Here is a 21,422-nt window from a genome sequence, read left to right as displayed (position 1 = left end):
AAACGCAAACGCCCGCTAAATGCGGGTGCAAACGCGACCTAACGGACGTTTCAAACGTCCTAAAAATTCCAGCATTCAAAGGGACTTTTAACAACGTCCCGTGTACATGGAGCCTTATAGTTGATAAGTTGAGGGCAGTGTCCATGTTTTTGGTAGTTTGTTGCAAACATAGACCTGGGACATTTCCTCGTTCAGATCAGTTCAAGGAAAACACTTAAACCTTTACTTACTCCTGAGTTTTTATTTTTTTTGTAATGTTTAGCCCGGAGTATGGTGGCGTTTCTGCTTGTTCATATTAGTAAGGGTTAACCTTGCTCTCGGCTGACTTCAGTGTTTTAAAATGGCAGCGTATGGGGGGAGGGTTTTCTGTTCATCAGAAATGGGAACGCCCCAGGTTTCTTTATGCATGAGTGTGTGGCTTTAATCTCTGTGAGCTTGGATTATTACTCTATGCAACAAAGGAATGCCAAATACTTCCCCCCCCCCCCCTAATAACCTGCTATTCTTGCAGAAGTGAAGCCTCGCCCCTGCCAACTGACCTTTGAACCAGTGTCTTGCTTCTCCTTTCTTCCTTAAACCCTCCCTCCCCTCCTTTTTATTAGCTGCAGTTTTATTTTTTCTTTTTTTAAACAAGACCCGGAAAACAAGAACTAAAATTAAAAATTCTGGAATCTTCGTCAAAGTCACTACCTAAACACCTACCTTATTTCAAGCTTAGCTACTTTACCAAACACATTGAATTCTATCCAGTTTGGTGCAATCCCATTCCTATTCCCCCATAGCAGGAAAAGCAGGAGCGTAAAAATTTAATACAGTGAAACTGAGGATGTGAGTATTATTTCCCCCAAACTAAAATGTCTTTTCTCAGCAACACGTTTGTGTGAAATAACCAATTGTGGATTACAGCGCACACACGCAGTAAGGTCTCCTCTCTCTCTCTCTCTCTCTCTCTCTCTCTCTCGCATGCCTGTATATCTGCTCTGAGAGGTTTTTCTTTCAGCTAATGCAAATGGTTGTGTTCTTCCAGCCCATGCAGGAGGACACATGAAGTAGATATAAAATTTCATACGACTTGTCCCATTATATAAGCATATATACACCACCTTTGTTCAAGAACACCTTGTAATACTTCAAAGGTGTCAACATTTATATGGTTAAGCCTCCGGCGTGTCGGGTCACTATACTGTGGTTGCGGCGTTTTTAAATATGACAAATATAATTGTTTCCTTTCTGGATGGACTAAAGTGATAAAACTAAAAAAAGACATTGTTGCTTTGATGTGTAGCTCTTGTGCTTTATCCCGCTGTAAACTGAATGATGGCGCAGTCTTTGCATCCCTATAAACATTTAGTTGAGTCACCGGCAGAAATAGACAGTCCAACATTCGCACACCTAAATAGGTTGTAGAAACAAATCTTTGTAATTGACTATTGCTGGAAACTTTGAACCTGAAACTTTTTCTTCAAATTTTTTCTTTTTGTTTATTTTTTTTGCTTGTCTCTTAAATCATATTTTATTTATTTCAGGTTCTTATATAGCGCTGTCAATTTACGCAGCGCTGTACATATACATTGTTTTTATTATTGTATACATTTCTGGTATCTGGAAGTACTATTTCAATAGTATCTGGCACCAGGAAATGTGTATTATGGAAACTCTTTTTCAGTAGCTGATCCTTTGCGTACAAAGATCTTTGGCAAGTCTGACCTGAGATGTCTTATGTCTGCTGGACAGGCTGGCATAGCTTGCAGTCATTTGGTACGATTGTCAGCAGAACAGTGCATGGTTTACACAGAGTTAAACATTTCGCTGGAATTTAAAATTCCATAAATTTAAAAATGGATAATGTTGTTTTGGGTGGATTCTTCTGGGCTGAACCTTGGCACCCCAGATGTTGCAGAACTACATTTCCCATGATGCTCAATTACACTGCAGAGTGCAGGAGCACCTGGGAAATGTAGTTCCAAAACATCTGGGGTGCCAAGGTTCGCCATCACTGCCCTAGAGCAGTGGTCCTCAACCCTGGCCCTCAGGGCCCACTAATGGCACTTTTCCACTGCAAGTACCGGCTCGGCTCTACTCGGCCCTGCTTGGCCCGGTTTGCTTTTCCACTGCTGGTACCGCATGGTATAGTGTCGGAACGGTTCGGTACGGTACGGTATAGGTTTGCTTTTCCACTAAAGTAGTACTAAAGTTAAGTGGGTGGGATAACAACGGGGTGGGTGAGATTCTCTGACCAATCAGTGGCTAGTAGTGACTGCATGCAAAGGATTGTGGGATATGATACCAGTTTGGTACCTGTTGGAACCACAATCGAGTAGGTACTGTTTTTTCAGAGCCGTACCGTACCGTACCATTCGGTTCCATGCAGTGGAAAAGCAAACCTATACCGTACCGTACCGAACCATTCCGACCCTATACCATGCGGTACCAGCAGTGGAAAAGCACAAAAGCGTGCCGAACCGGTACGGTTCCATGCAGTGGAAAAGCGCCATAACAGGCCAGGTTTGCAAGATAACTGATATACACCCCAGGTGATATCATTTGCTGCTTGCAGTACTCTAGTCTGCATCTCTCCAAGGTAATACTTAAAATCTGGCCTGTTAGTGGGCCCTAAAGACCGGAGTTGAGGACCACTGCCCTAGAGCATCTATAGTTCCCTGTACTCCCTCCCCACTACAAATAGCCCTTTACTTTTCATTTTTTTTTAGCTGTCTATGCTCCCTACCCCCAACCAATGTGTCTCTGCTCCTACGGTCTCCTGGTTTTACTACGTCATATCAGAGGCCGGCTGCCTGAGTTCGGAAGCCGACTTGATGATTGAGGACTAGGATGAGGGCGCGGGACCTGGGATGCTGCAGCTGATCAGTTGATCACAGCAGGACACTGATCCACTGGGCAGGTGAGTATTTGAATCCAGCACAATGCTGCATAACAGGTAAGTGATAAGTCAGAGCAGTGAGTGAAGTTCCTCATTAAAGGGTTAGTTCACCTTTACCAAAAGAAACTGCCTATGCAGTCTGTAGTTAAAAACAAAACTGTGCATCTCTGACTAAAGGTAAAAATGTGTCCTTGTTATAGGTGTAGACTATTTATGTACCTTCTGATGCCTGACTAGAATACTCCCAGGATGATGCTAGGACGTTGCTACGTGAGGCCTAGATATTACTGGTCACCTCCTTCCTCATGGGAGGGAGCTGTCAAAAGCTGAGCTCAGAGCTACTGCATGGGTGGGGGCGGCATGTGAGGTTAGAGAGAGAGCTCACTCCTGTGATGGTAGAGGTGAGCAGTAATAACTAGGCCTCACTTAGCGATGTTCTAGGAGTATTCCAGTCAGGCTTCAGGAGGTACATAAATGGCCTACACCTATAGCAAGGACTTATTTAATTTTAATCAGAGATGCACAGTTTGTTTTTAACTACAGACTGCCTAGGCAGTTATTTTTGGTATAGGTGACCATCATCAGACCCTAAAATACTAGTTTAGGGTTTAAACATATTTTAGGAGTAAATGAGACCAGTTTATTTCCTGCCCTGTGCATTTAGAGTCCATTCAGACTAGCGCGACTTGTCAGCCTGACAAGTCGCGCTCGGTCGCGGGCCATAGATTAGCACAGGACCCGTTCTAATAGGAGCGACACAAGTCGCTCCGACTTAGAAAAAGGGTCCTGTACTACTTTGGGGCGACCTGGGAGCGACTTGCATAGACTTCCATTATGTGAAGTCCCTGCAAGTCGCCCCTCGAAGTCGGATCGCGCCAGTCTGAATGGGCTCTTAGTGGAAAAGGGAATGATTTGTAACTGTGTTTGTTTTAAATGGTGTCCAGTGTATGTGTGATCTGAAGTGACCTTCAAGTCAAGAATTATCTGCAATATATGGGTTAATTATTTAGCGTATTTACTAGCTGTTAGCTTGTGTGTTTTTTTTACCTTTGACACACTAGGAGGCCCAAACAGAATGATTAATCCCTAGGGTAAATCAGGCTGACCCACCCATTTATAAAGTGCCTCTAAACTCAGAAACTTAATATTTTTCAGTTTAGCAGTCCTTAGATGTGATGTTTTATTTAGATTTAGATAGTGTTATTTTATTTTAAGACTTTTTTTCCTTTATTTTCAACTGGCGATCCTGCCAGCAACTCACTTCTTGTCCTAAGGTGACAATACTCATTATACTATATCCATGAAGGAGAAGCTTTATCACCCTTGCCACCTTGCAGAATATCACTGCCTCATTTTATGTCCATATCGGGGGGGGGGGGGTTCTGTAGCCCACGGAGGTGAATTTGGCAGAGTTGATAAATCTGGATAGTGTATTTCTGCCTTTGCAGTCAAATATGAGAAGCTTTATTGTGTTGTGTCCCCTGTCGCACAGCATACCTAAAAATAATTAACAAAAAATATTTCTTCCCTTTTTAGTTGTTTGAGGACATTTTCCACATTGGAAGCTTATATTGCTTTAAATAGATAACAATGTGGAGAATAAGATACATCTTTTAGGTTGAAAATCCATTACCATATAATGCACTACCAAATCCTTGAGATCCTTAAAGTAGACCTATATGCAAAATCATTTTGGATAGAGCAAGAAAGGCCCCTGTCAGAATTTTTTCTGTCATCTGTTTCCCATTGGGGAGATTTTCCTTTCACTTCCTGTCCCAGAGCCAAACAGGAAGTGAGAAAAAATCCCTGAAAATTAGGGGTATTCCCTGGGGACCCCCAGCTCACCACAACTAGTGTCCAGCATTGGAAGATTTCCCCTCTAATACTTTTCAGGGGACAACCCTAAAATTTGGGATTTTCTTTTACTTTCAATGATAATAGTAAACGGAACAAATAGCGTGCATCTCCTTAACTGGGAAGGGGCACAGACAGCAGTAATAACTGGCAGGTGTTCTGATCCCTCTGCACCCTATCCAAAACTGAAAAAAAAGTTTTGCCTTTCGTTGTACTTAACCCTTTGTGAGGGCAGACAGAGTGCCATTCCAAATAGTGCAGTAAGGGCGGCCATACATGGATCAAAATTCTGCTGGTTTAGCAGGGTTTTATTGATTGACTTGCGTATAACCAGCTTGTTTGGTTTTTCCAGAAGAATCTGTGCTGCCAACTATAGCCAGCAGCAGTCATTGTATTCTTATGGTGGGGAAGCTTCCCCACTGTCTGAACACGATAAATCAGCTAGAGTATAATGATGGTGGAATTGGATTTTTTTTTTTCAATGCTGGTTGAATGAAAAGAAATGATTAATATATGGCCTGCCTTATTCCTTTTAACTCCCCAGCCACTTTAAAGTCCAGTCCTGGGGTCTACGCCCATATGGCATGGATTATTTGTTTGTTTATGTCCAGGAGACAGTAAGAGCCCATTCACATTGAGGCGACACGACTTCGGGGGGCGACCTGTGAAGTCGCGTGCACCGCTTCGGCGCGACTTGCAGAGACTTCACTTAATGGAACTTTCCCAAGTCATCCTCCAGGACAGTCACATGAGAAATAGGCTCCTCCTCCTACAGGAAACACAAGCACAGAGAGAAGTTAAAAGCTCCCCACCCACTACTGCTCTTCAGCTCTTGTGCTTTCTGCACTTCAGCAGGCACATGCACAGCAATTCCTGTATGTTGTTTCTACCTTTTCATTTCTAGGAGGGGTCTGGAAATGCCTCTGCAGACTCACTCTGGCTTCAGCAGGCGAGGTGGTCCTGTGCCAAAAGTGGGAGAGAGGGTAGGAGAGGTTGTTGCAGGTTGCTTTAAGCTACATCCTCCCTCCCTCCCCTAATTTGTGACCTTTGGTTCTCCCTATCCCCTACCTTTTCTGCTGAAGCTGCCTGCATGGTAATAGCTTGCACAGGGGTGTGGGTAGAGATCTGTCTAAAGTGGGCAAGAACAGTGCATCCGGAATGTATTCACAGCGCTTCACTTCTTCCACATTTTGTTATGTTAAGGCCCGTACACACGTACCGATCGTCGGCATACAAACGTCGGCGGACGAAAGATCTGCCGATTGTACGCGTGTTAGTATGGTGCCTCCGACAGATGTCTGCGCACAATCCGCGGACAAAAGTCTTTCTTGCAAACATGAAAATTTTTGTCTGCGGACACCAGAACGGACGATTGTTCGCCTGTCAGTACAGAATTCGGCCGACAGACCGCAGATTTGCAAGACTGGGCATGCTCAGAAAATTAAAAACACAGGGAAAGTTAACCATTACATGACATCACTTCTGCAGTCAGCTGAAGTCTGCAGACAAAATTCTTGTGCTGTCCTTGTGCTGTCTTTGCACTTTTCAACAGACACCGACATCCCGGGGAGAAAAGACGAACATTTGTATGCCGACCATCGGTACGTGTGTACGGGGCTTTACAGCCTTAGTCCAAAATTGATTAAAGCGGAGTTCCAGCCTTTTCTGTGTTTGTTAAAAGTCAGCAGCTACAAAAAGTGTAGCTGCTGACTTTAATAATAAACACACTCACCTGTCCCACGGTCCAGCGATGCGGTGCCGAAGCCTCGATCCTCTCCCTCTGGTCTCGGTGGCTTCGGCATCACTGGTGTGGGCACCCGGCTGTGACAGCTTGCGGCTTCACAGCCGGGAAAGCAATGCGCATGCGCGAGTTGCGCTGCACATCTTGATTGACCGGCAATCTTCTGGGACCTCTGACATGTCCCAGAAGATTGCAGGGAGGGAGGGGGAGAGGAGGGGGTACCTTTCAAAACTAAATGACCCCAAAAAAAATTACATGCCAAATGTGGCATGTCAGGGGGTAAGGATTACCTAAAGCGGAAATTCCACTTTTGGGTGGAACTCCGCTTTAAATTCATTTTTTTTCTAAAATTTTTACAAACAATCCCCCATAAAGACAACATGAAAGAAGTTTTTTTGAAATCTTTGCAAATTTATAAAAAAAAAAAAAAAATCACATGTACATAAGTATTCACAGCCTTTGCTCAATACTTTGTTGAAGCACCTTTGGCACCAATTACAGCCTCAAGTCTTGTTGAGTATGATGTTACAAGCTTTCCACAACAATTTGTGGGCATTTTCTTCCATTCTTCTTTGCAAGACCTCTCAAGCTCCATCAGGTGGGATGGGAAGCGTCAGAGCACAGCCATTTTCAGATCTCTCCAGAGATGTTCAATCGTATTCAAGTCTGGGCTCTGGATGGGCCACTCAAGGACATTCACAGGTCTGTCCCTTAGTGTAGAGTTCTCGTCCTTTTGGAATATGAGCCTTCACCCTAATCCAGGCCTCGACAAAACCCGGGCGCCAGGTCGCATTTGCGACTAGAATTAGCGACCTGGCGCCTAGGGTGCCCTGCAGAAGGTGTCCTGTCATTTTTGCACGGACTTCCGCGCACGGGGAGTGCACGGACTTCCGGGCCATCCGAAAATTGAGGCCCCGGCTTTTCGGCCTACTTGAGATGAGAGGCTTCCAATGGGGAACCGGCACCCTCTTGTGGTGGCCGGGAGTAATGACTGTTGTAATTACTGTTTCCACTGCCTGTTTGTTTACAATGCATTACCATCTCCCTGTCCAGTTAGTTACCTTTGACAGGGAGTGTGGTTATTTATTATTAATTTAATTTATTTTTTAAATGTAAAAACGAAATAATATTTTTTTCTTTTTTTTTTAATTATTAAAAAAAATTAAAAAAAATATATATTTTTTTTCCAATTATTATTAAAAAAAATAATATATATATATATATATATATATATATATATATATAATATCTTTTTTTTTTTTTTTTTTTCCTCATCGCCATGCCACAGCCGAAGGCCCCTTTCACACGGGCTGTCTGATCAGGTCCGCCTGTCAGTTTTTCAGGCAGACCTGATCGGACCCTTCATTCTCCTCTATGGAGCGGTAATCTGCCGCCATCTGATCCTGTCCGCCAAAAGCAGACGGATGGTGGTTCTATTTTCTATCCATCCCGTGGATCGGATCAGATGGCATTGAATGGAAAGAGACAGACAGTCTGTTTTCATCCAATTGCGCTAGAGGACAGTGGGGTTCTAGTCGTATTTATGTGTACATTTCGTATCCGTTTTATTAAATAAAGCTTGGTTGTTAGTTTAAAAAAAGAAAAAAACTGGCTCCTAACTTTTTTAGCTGGCTCCTAGATTTCAGGAAAATTTGTCAAGCCCTGCCCTAATCTGAGGTCCAGAGCAGGTTTTCATCAAGGATGTTTCTGCAAATTGCTGCATTTATCTTTCCCTTGATCCTGACTAGTCTCCCAGTTCCTGCTGCTGAAATACATCCCCCCACCATGATACTGCCACCACCATGCTTCACTGTAGAGAGGTTATTGGCCAGGTGATGAACTGTGCTTGGTTTCCTCCAGACATGAAGCTTGCTATTCAGGTCAAAGAGTTCAATATTTGTTTCATCAGACCAGAGAATTTTGTTTCGAGAGTCCTTCAGGTGCCGTTTGTCATACCCCAGGCACACTGTCATGTGCCTTTCACTGAGGAGTGGCTTCCGTCTGGCCATTTTACCATACAGACCTGATTGGTGGAGTGCTGCAGAGATGGTTGTTCTGGAACGCTCTCCTCTCTCCACAGAGAAAAGCTGGAGCTCTCTCAGAGTGGTCACCTCCCTGACTAAGGCCCTTCTCCCCCAATCGCTCAGTTTGGCTCTAGGAAGAGTCCTGGTGGTTCCATACTTATTCCATTTACAGATGATGGAGGCCACTGTGCTCATTGGGACCATCAATGCTGCAGATATTTTTCTGTACCCTTCCCTGGATCTGTGCCTTGATACTATCCTAAAATATATATACAAAGTATATACCTCGCGCCAGTGGAAGAGTACTATAAAGGTTAATAAAAGGTGGTGGATAATTTATCATAAAAAAGAGAGCCTAAAAACAATAAATAGCAGCTGCTGCACAAAATGGGGTATGTAAGATGTCTAAGGCCTTAGATTAGACCAAATACAGCGCTTGCTTAGAAAAAACCGTGAATACCTATTTAATAACTATATCTTATTCCAATGGTATGTACCAGTGTGAAAGTTTTGCAAATTAATACAACATGTGAACGAAATAATACAGTGGGTATGTGCAAATGGTTGGTGACTAAAATTGTATAAATTATATAAATATAGGACAAATATGTATTAAAGTAAGTGAAAAAAAATTTCAATAAAATGTCCGTGAATAATCAGAAGGATTAATTATATATATATATATATATATAATATATATATATATATATATATAAAGTCCCCACAAAAATTTATAAGAGTGACTTCAGTGCTCAAGGTATGGTGAATGTCCTTGGTGATAAAATATGCGAATCTTCAATTCAAAAAGTGCACGTGCTTGCTGTGACATCAATTTCTTTGTAAAAAAATAGGCTGGGTCACTTACCAGATGAAGTGGGTTCTATATACCATATTGTATTAGAACCATTTACGCTTGAAAAAGCCCCCTGGGCTTAATAGGTATCCCCTTTAAATGGCTCCACAATGCAGATATTTCCGCTGGATTCCAGGGTATCGGTGGTGGTATATGGGAGAAAAAAAGGCTCCAAATAGTGTAATTCGGTTCAAATGAATCCTGGAAATTCTTTTGGCGGCCTGTTGGCTCTTTGTACCTCAGTGAGGAATAAAACACTTCTTTTGATCTCTCTTACTGTAGTAATGTCCCTGGTTCCCCCAAAAGTGTCAAAAAGTTCAGTTAATGGTCCCATCTGTCTGCCACAATGTTGCAGTCCCGCTAAAAAATGGCCTGGTCATTGGGGCAAATCCTTCCGGTCCAGAACTGGTTAAAAGACTCCAACATCAAATTTCTCCTATTTGCTCTCTCATTCTTTGTTTAGTATTTAGGTATAGTTAGGTTCAAAATTAAAGTAAAAATGTATATGGGTAAATATTCAGTCCCCATGCACACGGGGGGGGGGGGGGGGGGGTCTCCTCCCATTCCTTTTCGGTGGCTAGAATCTTGGAGTTACTCCAAAATGAGGTAGATCAACGCTTGGCCTTGGGTACCATCAAGGGCCATGTTTTGGCCTTGGTGATTTTCTTTCAACGCCCGTTGACTACGCACTCCTTGATTCATACTTTTATACAGGGGGTCCGCCACCTGGCTCCCCCAGTGAGTTCTCCGTTGCCTCAGTGGGGCCTCAATTTGGGGCTGTCGGCTCTTCAGAAACTGCCTTTTTAAAATATTTGTGAGATTCCTCTGCTCACTTTGACACAGAAGGTAGCTTTCTTGGTGACTATTACTTTTGCATGCAGAATGTCGGGGTTGGCTGTGTTGTCTTGTCGTTCAGCTTATCTAGTGGAGATTGCCTTACATTAACTTGGATGTGGTTCGGACAATCAGGGTGTATCTGTCAGTGAGTCCTTTAGAAAATTGGACTCGCTATTTGTCCTTACGGATGGACCTCGTAAAGGGCTGGGTGCGTCTGTTGCGGCCATCTCCAGATGGATCAGGCAGATGGCGGTGCAGGGCTATTTCATTAAGGGTCAAGATCCTCCTTTCCCCGTTAAGGTGCATTCTACAAGGGCGCATAGTGCCTCTTGGGCCTTTCGTCATCCGACATCCATGGTGCAGGTTTGTAAAGCAGCCACCTGGTCGTCTGTGCACACTTTCACAAAATTTTACAAAGTGGATGTGTTGGCATCTGCTGACGCTGCCTTTGGCCACTAGGTTTTTCAGGCCACTGTTTGAGAGGACTAGTCCTCTTTCAGGGTGTTTTTTTCAGGTGAGCTCCAATTGTTCCTGGTTGGCTAGGTTTAGCTTTTGGGAATTTCTTCTGCTGGGTTTTCCCACCCCTCATGTTTGACACTGCTTTGGGACTTCCCAATGGTCAAGAAAATTCTGGAGCTATGTCCATCAATGAACGAAAGAGAAAATTTGTTTTTTTTCTTACCGTAAAATCCTTTTCTCTGATGTTCATTGACAGACACAGCACCCACCCTTCTATTGAGTTGGGTTATATTTCTTCTGACACTGCTTGCAACAAAACTGAGTGCCTATAGCAGGAAGTTGGAGTATATCCCCTGGGACTGCCCCATAGGCATAGTAAAGTTTTTTCCTGCCTAGTGCCCTACTCCTGTAGGGGGCAGCATAACCCAATGGTCAAGAAGATTCTGGAGCTGTGTCCGTCAATAAACATCAGTAAAAAGGATTTTACGGTAAGACAAAAATCCAATTTTTATAAAGCTATATATTCTACAAACAAAATAAATTGTCCAAACTCCCTCCCATCACTATGATAGGCTTTCTCATCAGCCAATCAGAATATGTGGGAAGCACAGGCGTATGCAAGTCTTCCCCATTAATGCCATTAAAACAGGAACTTCATAGGCTGCTACAGATATGACTCTATAGATAATTTTTTGTGAATTTTAGTAGAAGAGTTACGTTAAACGAAACCATTCTCAAACCCGGGCAACACATTTCCTTCACCTGCAAAAGTGGTGGGGCTGCTTTTCACTTTAAAGGGCCAATAAAGGTGTTAAGTTGGGGGGTTGGGCTGAGATTGTCTTTTACAAAAAAAAGTAAACCTTTGAACATGACTTCAGACACCCAAATCTTTGTGTTGTCTGTTCATTTTAAAATGTAACTTTGTTGAAGGTAGTTGTTGCTTATCCAAATGTTTAATCTCATCCTTAGTTGGAATTGCCTAGGTTTATTTAAAGAGAAACACAATTTTTGTTGAGAAATAAACATTCTCCTCTGGGATGTACATTGCAAGGATTTTAACCTTTTGTCATTCTGAAAAACTAGCTGTTTGTGTCCATGTACAGAGTGAATTTGTATGAGAATTATTTTATCATTATCAATCAGCTGCTGCACCTGCAGAGCTCTGAGTAAAGCTACAAGGTCTGCATCCCTTTAGACATGATTTCCCTTTCATATCTCACGAAAAATTACATTTTTGTTGCAGGGGATGCCCAAAATCAGATTTATTTCTAAGGCTGGGTTCACACTGGTGCGATGCGGGAAACACATTGATTCCTGTGCGGGTTCCCGTACTGCATCAGAATCTCAGGCAGTTCACACTACGCTCTATGAACTGCTGCGGGTGTCAATATAAAGTAATGACACCCCCAAATCGGTTCACAGAACACAGTGCTAACTGTGGAATCGATGGAATTAAATTGAATGGGTGTTCAGGCTGATTCCAGTGCAGACAAAAATAAGGGTCTTGCACCATTTTGGCTTGAATGCGATGTGATTTCAGCCATACTAACTGTATGGCTGAATTTGCATCACACAGACATCGCATGTGAGGGTGTGAACCCAGCCTTAGTGCAGACTTCTGTAAAACCCCCTAAGCCAATCACACAAGCAGGAAATGGCATTTTGGAGGGTGTTCTGTATACCATCTGTGTACAGAACATCTTTAGGTAGCCATATTACATTGCATTTTACGAGAAATTACAAAGCTGCGACTTGTGTCGCAGTTTTTACGCTTTTTTTTTTTCCCACACAAAGTGTAGTTCCTCTTGCGCAAGTATAAAATGACCTCTTATGTTTGATGGGCAGGCTCTATTTTCTCCCCATCCCTGCTACTTATTTACAGGTATCTGTAGGATTAATATGATAATATTTTGTCAGTTTGAGAAACCTCAGTCTGCAGTCCTGTCTCAAGTGTAAAGTACATTTTCCCCAGCTCCCCATTAATACATCCCAGTAGAAATCTCTGGTTGTAATATGGCTGATTAAACATGGTGTTAATATAGTCAGGTGAGACCGAACCATTTGTGTGATTTCTCAGTAATTGAAAAGGTTTCTTCTTTATCTGCTTCCTGTTTTTGGTGTCATGTTCCATGGTGCTGTACAGAAGCTGCCAGGCTCTGTCTGTGCCCCTGTCAACAGTTTTTTTTTTTATTTTTACCAACCTCCTGCTTGGAAGCAGGCTAATAGTAATACATGATATGTTGTGTGTTGGCCTGAACTAGTAAAACATATTGATGTCCACATTGAAGAGCAGCATGCATACTTAATAATATTTCTGTATTCTGGCCACTCTTATCTGGTGAACATGAACTTGGGTATTTGCTCTGGAAATACTTTGTTGCCATGCATTTTAATATACGCATTGGCAAGATACTTTGGAATGGCTTTAAAAATGAATGGCTCAGCTGACTGCAAAAGAGATGTGCATTTTTGTGCCTTAAAGAGGTTTTGAAAGAAAGAATGCATATGAAAAACGTATCACAACTGGAGCAGACAGAATCTGAAGCAGCTGGGCATGGAACCTAAACAGCTTCTATGTTTAGCTTGTTCAGATAAGCTTTGAAAATGAGAGATAGAAGCTTGGTTGCCATGCACAGCTGTTCCGGTTTTGTACTCAGAGTTGTATAAAGTACTCGAAACCCATACTTGAGTACAAGTGCTCGATCAAAAAGTGACTTGAGTAGAAGTGGAAGTGCTCGATCAAAAAGTGACTTGAGTAGAAGTGGAAGTGCTCGATCAAAAAGTGACTTGAGTAGAAGTACTAAAGTATTCAACATTTTTTGTACTTAAGTATTGCAAGTAGTTTTTTTTTTAAATTTTGCTACTCAAGTACTGAAAGTAAAAGTACCAGTAGTTTTGAAAAAAAAATTGCTACTCAAGTACTGAAAGTAAAAGTACAAGTACTGTGTTATGTAGTTATTAAAGAAAGAAGTCAAAAGTTTGAACATCATATTGTTTTTTATTATTTCAAATGCAGCTTTTATTTATACACACAGTAGCATTTATTTTCGTATGCGCTGATAATACACGTTTTGAGCTTCATGAAACCTGCCATCTACTGTTCTGGCAGTGGTAATATTTATAATTGTAACGAGTAACTACGCAGCACAAAAAAAAAATATCGGAGTAGAAGTATTGAAATCATTGAAAAAATGTAGTGAAGTAAAAGTGGAAGTAGGAGAAAAAAATTCTACTCCAGGAAAGTACAGATACCGGCTTTCGGTACTTAAGTACAGTAGTGAAGTAGTTTTACTTAGTTACTATACATCTCTGTTTGTACTGCATATGTCTTTTTTGCGCAGACGTAAGCCTGGTACACCCCAGCAACTTTTCTCCTTCAACCCAGGGGGCGTGAAGGAAAAAAACTGAAGGGCTCAGGAGGAGACATTGTACTAACTATGTGATGTTATTACAGAGATCTCCCCCGCTGAGCTATCGTGTTCTGACAGGGGGACTTCTCTCCCGCCAGAACACACCAGTCAGTGCTCTCGGCCATTGACGCGATCGAATGTCGATTGGCAGACCTGGCTTTTTCACGCATGCCCCATCGACGGACCCGGTGCCATACGCATGATGCGATTGTCGGACGGTTTTTATTCGGCCCAAATGTACAGCCCTTTATACTTTAAGAATGCTATTGGCACCAATATTTCTCTTGGTTGCTACTGAAGTATAAAATAGCTTTTGTATCTCACACTTTCCAGTGCCATGTTTTACATCCTCCTGCTGTTTCAGAAGCATTACATTTTTTGTTTTGTTTTTTTTAAGTTACCAACGTTTTATCTTGTTCAAGAAGTCTGTTTGCAAAGTCACATCATTTCCCCCATGCACTAGCCTGCTGAAGACATTTCAAGTCTTTGTTGCTGCTGGATTCCTGATACATTTTGCACAATTCAGTTGTATACAGTATTACACCAACATTTGCTTAGTATTTTACTAAGGCTGTTGATATAGCACATTCATAACAAGGCGACAAGATAATGTACTGCTCTTTTTCTGTTGTACTAAATGCAGTATGGGACTGCATAGAACATGAGGCTTCTGATTTATGTTGCATAGGCCCAAAATAAGATGAGAATGTCTGATGTAAATTGTGAGAAAAGTTAGAATGGATGGTGTTAACAAGGATATCTATTGTATATTAAAACTCTCTTCTTATACTCGAACAGGGAGGATGGTGAGCTGGAAGAGGGTGAACTTGAAGATGATGGAGGTGAAGAGGTTAGCCATGTTGTGGCTGAGCCAGAAGCTCCACGAGAGAAAAGTGAAAAACACCACAGCGAGTCAGACGATGAAAAGTCACATCGCAAGATGAAGAGGAAACGTAAGAAGGAGAAGGACAAAAAGAGAGCTAAAAAGAAAAGAAGATCTAAGCACAAGGTATTTACAGAACCACTAAGAAAGGAGCAAAAGGACAAGATATTTTGTCTTGAGGCAAAGTGGCTCTTAGTTAATGCTGCAGTTCATATAACTTCTCCATCCACATCCCGCTGATGTTTCTCCTAGATACTTAAAGTGTCGTAGCTGTATCCCTACTTAACGTGAGAAGTTTTCCTAAGTGGCTCTTACACTGGTGGACTCAGCAGGGAATATTTCCGCTGATCCCCACTGAGCAGGTAGATGACAGGTCCGTGTCTACTTTGTTTATGCAAAGCGGACACGGACACAGACACTGCCCTCTTACTTCTATAAGCAGTTGAACGTAAACGGACCGCCTGTCATCCGATCCACCAGATGGATTGTAAACGGATCCCCCGTTTATCTCTTTTTAGCGGATCAGATGTCAGTGGGTGTAAACGGACACGTCCGTTTACATCTGCCATTCCATAGAGGGAAATGTATGGTCAAAAACTGACAAGTGGACCTGATCAGTCTGCCTGTGTGAAAGGGGCTTGAGGGTACATGATACGGATGACAACGGATGAAAAACTGATGGCAGCGGATGAAAAACTGATGGCAGTGGATGAAAAACCGATGTGAAATTGATGTTGACTGAAAAAACTGATGACAGAACTGATGATTTCAACTATGTGTGAAAGGGGCCTTATATATAAATGGTATATCTGTGCAGCACTACTTTCCTGAAACTAAAACACTAAGGGCCCTTTCACACGGGCGCTCCGTATGTCCGCAAATCATCCTATTTTTTTGCGGATGATTTATGGACATAATGTTTGTCAATGGCATTGCGGATCGCTGACATCCGATTTTCTTCCTTTCAGTTCTGTTTTCCGTTTTTTGGAACGGAACAGAACCCTATTTTTCCTCCGTTAAAAAAACGGAAAGTAAACAAAATCGGATGTCAGCGGTGTCATCCGCTGACATCCGCAATGCCCATAAACTTACATTATGTCCGTATATCATCCGCAAACGGATGGGATGATATGTGGACATACGGAGCGGATGACATCCGTGAAAAAAAAAAAAAAAGGACCGGAGCGGAGCCAAAAAACTGAACGGCCGTGTGAAAGAGCCCTAAGGCCCCTTTCACACATACGGATCGTTCGTCCATTTTTCATCCATCCGTTGACGGATGAAAAACGGACATCAATGTATCTCTATGGAAAAATGGATGTAATGGATGATCCATTTTTTTTTACAGCCGTTTTCATCCACTTCCATCAACAACCATTTCTCTAGCGCTCATCGACAGACGTAGTCCTCGGTGATACACCACCTTCGGGTTATGTTACCTCCGCAGGAGCAGGACTAGACAGGAAATTAAAAAGCTCTGGCCACACCCTAGGGGCAGTCCCAGAGGGTATATCCTCTCTCTCTCTGCCTCAGCAAATCAGTTATTTTCTGTCTAGTTAGGAGTAAGGACCTAGATACCTTGCTGGGATCTTAGGTCCTGGCAAGAATTTTTTTCTAAAAGGATTTTTAGACAGCTTTTTTTCTCCAGTGTTCCTGTGAGATCTTCAAGCAAGAAAGCTGAACTGGGCGACGGGCTGGATGTCGAGATCCGGTGGTCACCCCAGTTCAGCCTACGAGCGCGTGCAGGCCATAGCTCCGCGCTGGGTCGGCCGCGACAAAGTCCCATTAAAAGGACTGAACCCGCGAGTTAAACGTCTCGCTGAAACGCCAAAGACCATGAGTCACGGCGTCCGTATCGGTCGACAGCCCTCCCGCTCCGGTGGAGAGGGGTACTGTCAGGAGTTGGTGCCCGCCTGGTTCCGGTATGGTGAGTAGTATGTTCCCCCTTTTTCCCTGACGGGTTTTGTGGTGAACGCGGGCCCCTCTCTGTATGGTAAGAGTTCTTTCTATCCTATAACATGTCACAAATCCTCCTACTTTGAGTGTGATTTTATGTGTGCAAAAAGCCAGGAGGCTTGGTTTGGGAGCTAACAATCTATTGTATACATGTTTTAAAGATGTAATCTGTGGCATTCTGGGAATCTTATGGGTTAAGTATAAGCTACCTACCAGTCAGAAGCCATGGACATGTAGACTGCCTTCCAAATCAGATCTCCAGCTATTAGCAGGCCTCCCGAACGGCCATGCGGTCCGCCAGGGCCGGTACCGCCAACCACGCCATATCCCCATGCAGAGAGAGTGTTGTGTGCCTGCAGCACACCGCTAGTCAGCACAGGCCGCCGCCATTTTTTTTGCTGGATCGCACGAGCCGCCATTTTGGCGTAGCCTCGTGTCTCCAGCATGGGGGCGGCCATGTTTGAGGTGATTCTACACCTCGTGGAGCTTGGGGGAGGCGCCGGAAGGCGTGCAGAGGGGCGGAGCCGCCTCCCTTCTTCCTGGGCAGCCAGCCAAAAGACTTCCTGTTTGTCTAAGACAGCGCTGTAAGCTGTTGCAGTTTAACTCTGAACATCAAGTGGTGAGCCTGGGGGTCTATCTCTCTCTCTCTCGATCGATAGGGATCCCTAGCAGGTAACACTAAGGGGTTTTTTTGTGGCACTGAGGGTCAAAAAAAAAAAAAAAAAAAGTTTTTTCTTTACTTTTGAATTATATCATCCAGGAAGTAACTGGAGTTATTATGGACCCTGCCACACATATTCCCCCACCTGTTTCCCTCGAGGGGGCCTCGGGACCCGCCGGTGCACAGAGTATAGAGTCATTTACAGCAATTTTGGAGTCTATGGTGGCTCGGGTGGAGGCGGCCTGTCAGGGACGGGGGTCAAGGAAGCGACCCCCGCCTACCCCTATACTATCTGACACTTCTGACTCTGATTCAGAGATGGTCACTGCAGTTGCAGGTTCCTCTGCAAGGGCTGTTATCCCAGGTAAAGCCCCCTCAGACAGTGAGGAGGACGCTTCTTCTCCTGCTATAATTCAGGAAGAAGCATTGGTGGACGCACTAGTTGTGGCAGTGCAAGAAACCTTAAAACTTGAGGCTTTACCGGCAGAGGCAACTGAAACAGAAAGGCCTTTTGGGACTAATAAGCCCATCAAGACGGCGAAGGCTTTTCCTGTACCTAAATGTTTTGGTAATCAGATTAAAGGAGAATGGGAGCATTCTAAACGTACCTTTACTATTTCCAAGCGTATTGCTAGACGCTATCCGTTTGAGGAATCCATCATTAAGAAATGGACGGTACCACCAGTCGTGGATCCGCCTATTTCCAGGCTGAATAAAGCCACGGTTATTCCAGTGGAGGACACTTCGTCCTTTAAGGATCCGGTGGATCGAAAGATAGAAGCGGAGTCCCGCACTATCTTTTCTCTGATAGGGTCAGCATTTAGACCAGTAATTGTTATTGGTCTAGTTTCCCAGACACTTACGGAATGGGCGAAAATGGTACGCCAAGATCTTAGGGGAAAAGATATTCCCCAGGAGACATCTGATTTGATAGAACAGATCATACAAGGGCTACGGTTTATCTGTGACGCAGCCTTGGACACTACTCCCTTGTTAGGGCATGCATCTAAGTTAGCAGTGATCCTCAGACGTGTGCTGTGGTTAAAATGCTGGTCAGCTGACCTAGGTTCCAAAAAGACTTTGACCAATCTCCCTTTTCAGGGGAATCGTCTATTTGGAGCCAACCTAGATGAAATCATTAAGGATGCCACCGGGGGCAAGAGTACTTTTTTGCCACAGGCTGCAAAAGTTAAGGGACCTCGCAACAAGCGAGGACCTTTCTTTACCGCCCATAAAGGGCGCCCGGCTGGTACTCCCGGGAAAGGCAAGACTCCTCCAGGAGGGTTCAAGAAGGGATGGTCGGACAAGCAGAGGACCAACCCAGCCAAACCCGAAGTAAAGGAGTACACAGCCTGAAGGTGCGCCCCCACCCGATTTCAGGGTGGGGGGACGTTTTCACCGGTATTCAGGACATTAGATCGAGCATCTACCACTACTACCGGTGCGATTCTTCCCTTCCAACATTTAAGTACAGGAAGCGGTAGTTACCGTTCCCTGTATAGATCTTTTCCTTTACCTTTTCCTAAGATTAGTCCCGATACCTCACAGGAATCGGATCTGATTGATCAGATAGGCCAAGTAGCCTCTAGTCGGGTGACTTCGGTCCCTGAGGTTCAACCAGAAAAGATCACCTTTCCTGATAACTATCAGGTATCTGATAAATGTGTGGGAACAGAAAACGACCAGACTTTCTCGGATGGTCGGGGCCAGATAGCTCTAGGGACGCCTGGTTCAGATCCTATCAGCGCCAGTGGTCCTAGAAATTCTAGGCTGGCCTCTTCAAGCCGGCCTGGCCGACTTGGACATGTTAGTCGCAGACGTTCCGTGGGAACTTCGTCTCAGGGAGTGTCTGTAGTCTCTAGGACCTATTTACCTTCGTGCTTTACAGTCGCTGGTTTTAATGGCCTGGCCATTGAGACCCAAGTACTGAAGGACAGAGGTTTGTCTACTTCAGTCATTCCTACCCTTATTAAAGCAAGGAAAGCGACTTCCAGCAAAGTCTATTATCACACATGGAAGACTTACATTGCGTGGTGCGAATCTTTAGGATTTCCTCCACGTACCTATTCGGTGTCTCGAATATTGGCCTTTTTGCAACAAGGGGTTGAGCAGAAGCTAGCCTTGAGCACCATCAAGGGTCAAGTTTCAGCATTAGCAATCTTCTTTCAGAAACCTTTAGCTACCAAATCCTTGGTGCGGAATTTCATCCAGGGGGTGCGGCACCTGGCTCCTCCAGTCCGCGCGCCCTTACCGCCCTGGGATCTTAATTTGGTTTTGTCGGTTCTACAGAAACCTCCCTTTGAAAACATCAGGGAGATTCCCTTGCTTACTTTATCCCAGAAGGTGGCCTTCTTGGTGGCTATTACTTCTGCTCGCAGGGTGTCAGAACTGGCTGCATTATCATGCCAGTCCCCATACCTAGTGATTCATAGGGATAAGGTAGTACTTCATCCTAAGCCATCTTTTCTTCCTAAGGTGGTTTCAGATTTTCATCTGAATGAAGATATTGTACTACCTTCCTTGTGTCCTCAGCCCAAGCATCATCGGGAACATGCGTTGCATTCCTTGGATGTGGTTCGGGCAATCAGGGTATACCTGAAAGCTACGGAATCATTCCGTAAGACGGATTCACTTTTTGTGATCACGGATGGCCCCAGAAAGGGTTTGCCTGCATCTGCCGCGACCATTGCCAAATGGATTAGACAAACGGTGGTACAGGCTTATTCTATTAAGGGTCAGAGTCCTCCGTTCCCTGTTAGGGCGCACTCCACTCGAGCGCTCAGTACTTCCTGGGCCTTTCGCCATCAGGCGTCAGTGGTCCAGGTATGTAAGGCGGCCACTTGGTCGTCGGTACATACCTTTACTAAATTCTATAAAATTGATGTGACGGCATCGGCGGATGCCTCATTTGGCCGCAAGGTTTTGCAGGCCGCAATTTGAGGAGACCGGTGGTCTACCTCGAGGGTTTTTTTCTGTTTGAAAATTGTTTTGTTGAGTCTCATCATTAAGGATGAGCATTGTAAACTTCTAGTTGGCACCGGTTGGGCCTTCTAGATTGGGATTTGATTTCCATTTTCCCACCCCTCAGTTGTGATACTGCTCTGGGACGTCCCGAAGGTGGTGTATCACCGAGGACTACGTCTGTCGATGAGCGCTAGAGAAAAATGGATTTTTGTAAAATCTTACCGTAAAATCCTTTTCTCTTAGCTCATCGACAGACGTAGTCCCCGCCCCTCTGTTTTGGAGTTGGGTTGGGTTAAATTCTCTAAGCACTGCTTTTTCACATAACTGATTTGCTGAGGCAGAGAGAGAGAGGATATACCCTCTGGGACTGCCCCTAGGGTGTGGCCAGAGCTTTTTAATTTCCTGTCTAGTCCTGCTCCTGCGGAGGTAACATAACCTGAAGGTGGTGTATCACCGAGGACTACGTCTGTCGATGAGCTAAGAGAAAAGGATTTTACGGTAAGATTTTACAAAAATCCATTTTTTTTTGAATGGATGAAAGCCCTATTGTTCATCTGTTAAAAAAACGGACAAAAAAAAGATGAAAAACTGATGACAAACAAACGTTACTGAACTGATGAAATGAACGGTCTGTATGTGTAAAAGGGGCCTTAGGCTTCACATGGGCTTTTCGATCATGTCAACCTGTCAGTTTTTCAGGCTGACCTGATCAGACACTCCATGGACCCCTTTGGAGTGGCAGATATCAGCGGTGACATGTCCGCTGACACCTGCTGCTATCCGATCCGGTCCGTGAAATCGAGACAGATGGTAACCCTATTTTCCATCCGTCTGGAGGATCGGAAAGGATCAGATGGAAGTGGACAGGTGGTCCATTTTCATCCGATCTCCCTTAGAGG

The 21,422-nt window shown here is 43.9% G+C and overlaps 1 protein-coding gene across 2 annotated transcripts in view; it reads left to right on the top strand.

Annotated features, from left to right (window-relative positions):
* ZC3H4 (zinc finger CCCH-type containing 4) overlaps window positions 1-21,422 on the top strand; it is a 107,448-nt gene that overhangs the window by 8,069 nt on the left and 77,957 nt on the right. Inside the window, exons 1-2 of one of the 2 annotated variants that reach the window (XM_082264362.1) lie at window positions 320-828; window positions 14,858-15,068. In XM_082264362.1, coding sequence (XP_082120488.1) covers window positions 827-828; window positions 14,858-15,068 — 213 coding nt within the window. In that variant the 5' untranslated portion in view covers window positions 320-826. Of the gene's footprint in view, window positions 1-319; window positions 829-14,857; window positions 15,069-21,422 lie in introns of those variants that run through there. The other variant, XM_082264361.1, reaches the window with a different exon arrangement.

Source organism: Pelophylax lessonae (assembly GCF_965119305.1).
Source record: "Pelophylax lessonae genome assembly, chromosome: 7".
NCBI lineage: Eukaryota > Metazoa > Chordata > Amphibia > Anura > Ranidae > Pelophylax > Pelophylax lessonae.
Note: the sequence above shows the minus strand (reverse complement) of the source record. Positions and strands in the feature narration are given on the sequence as shown.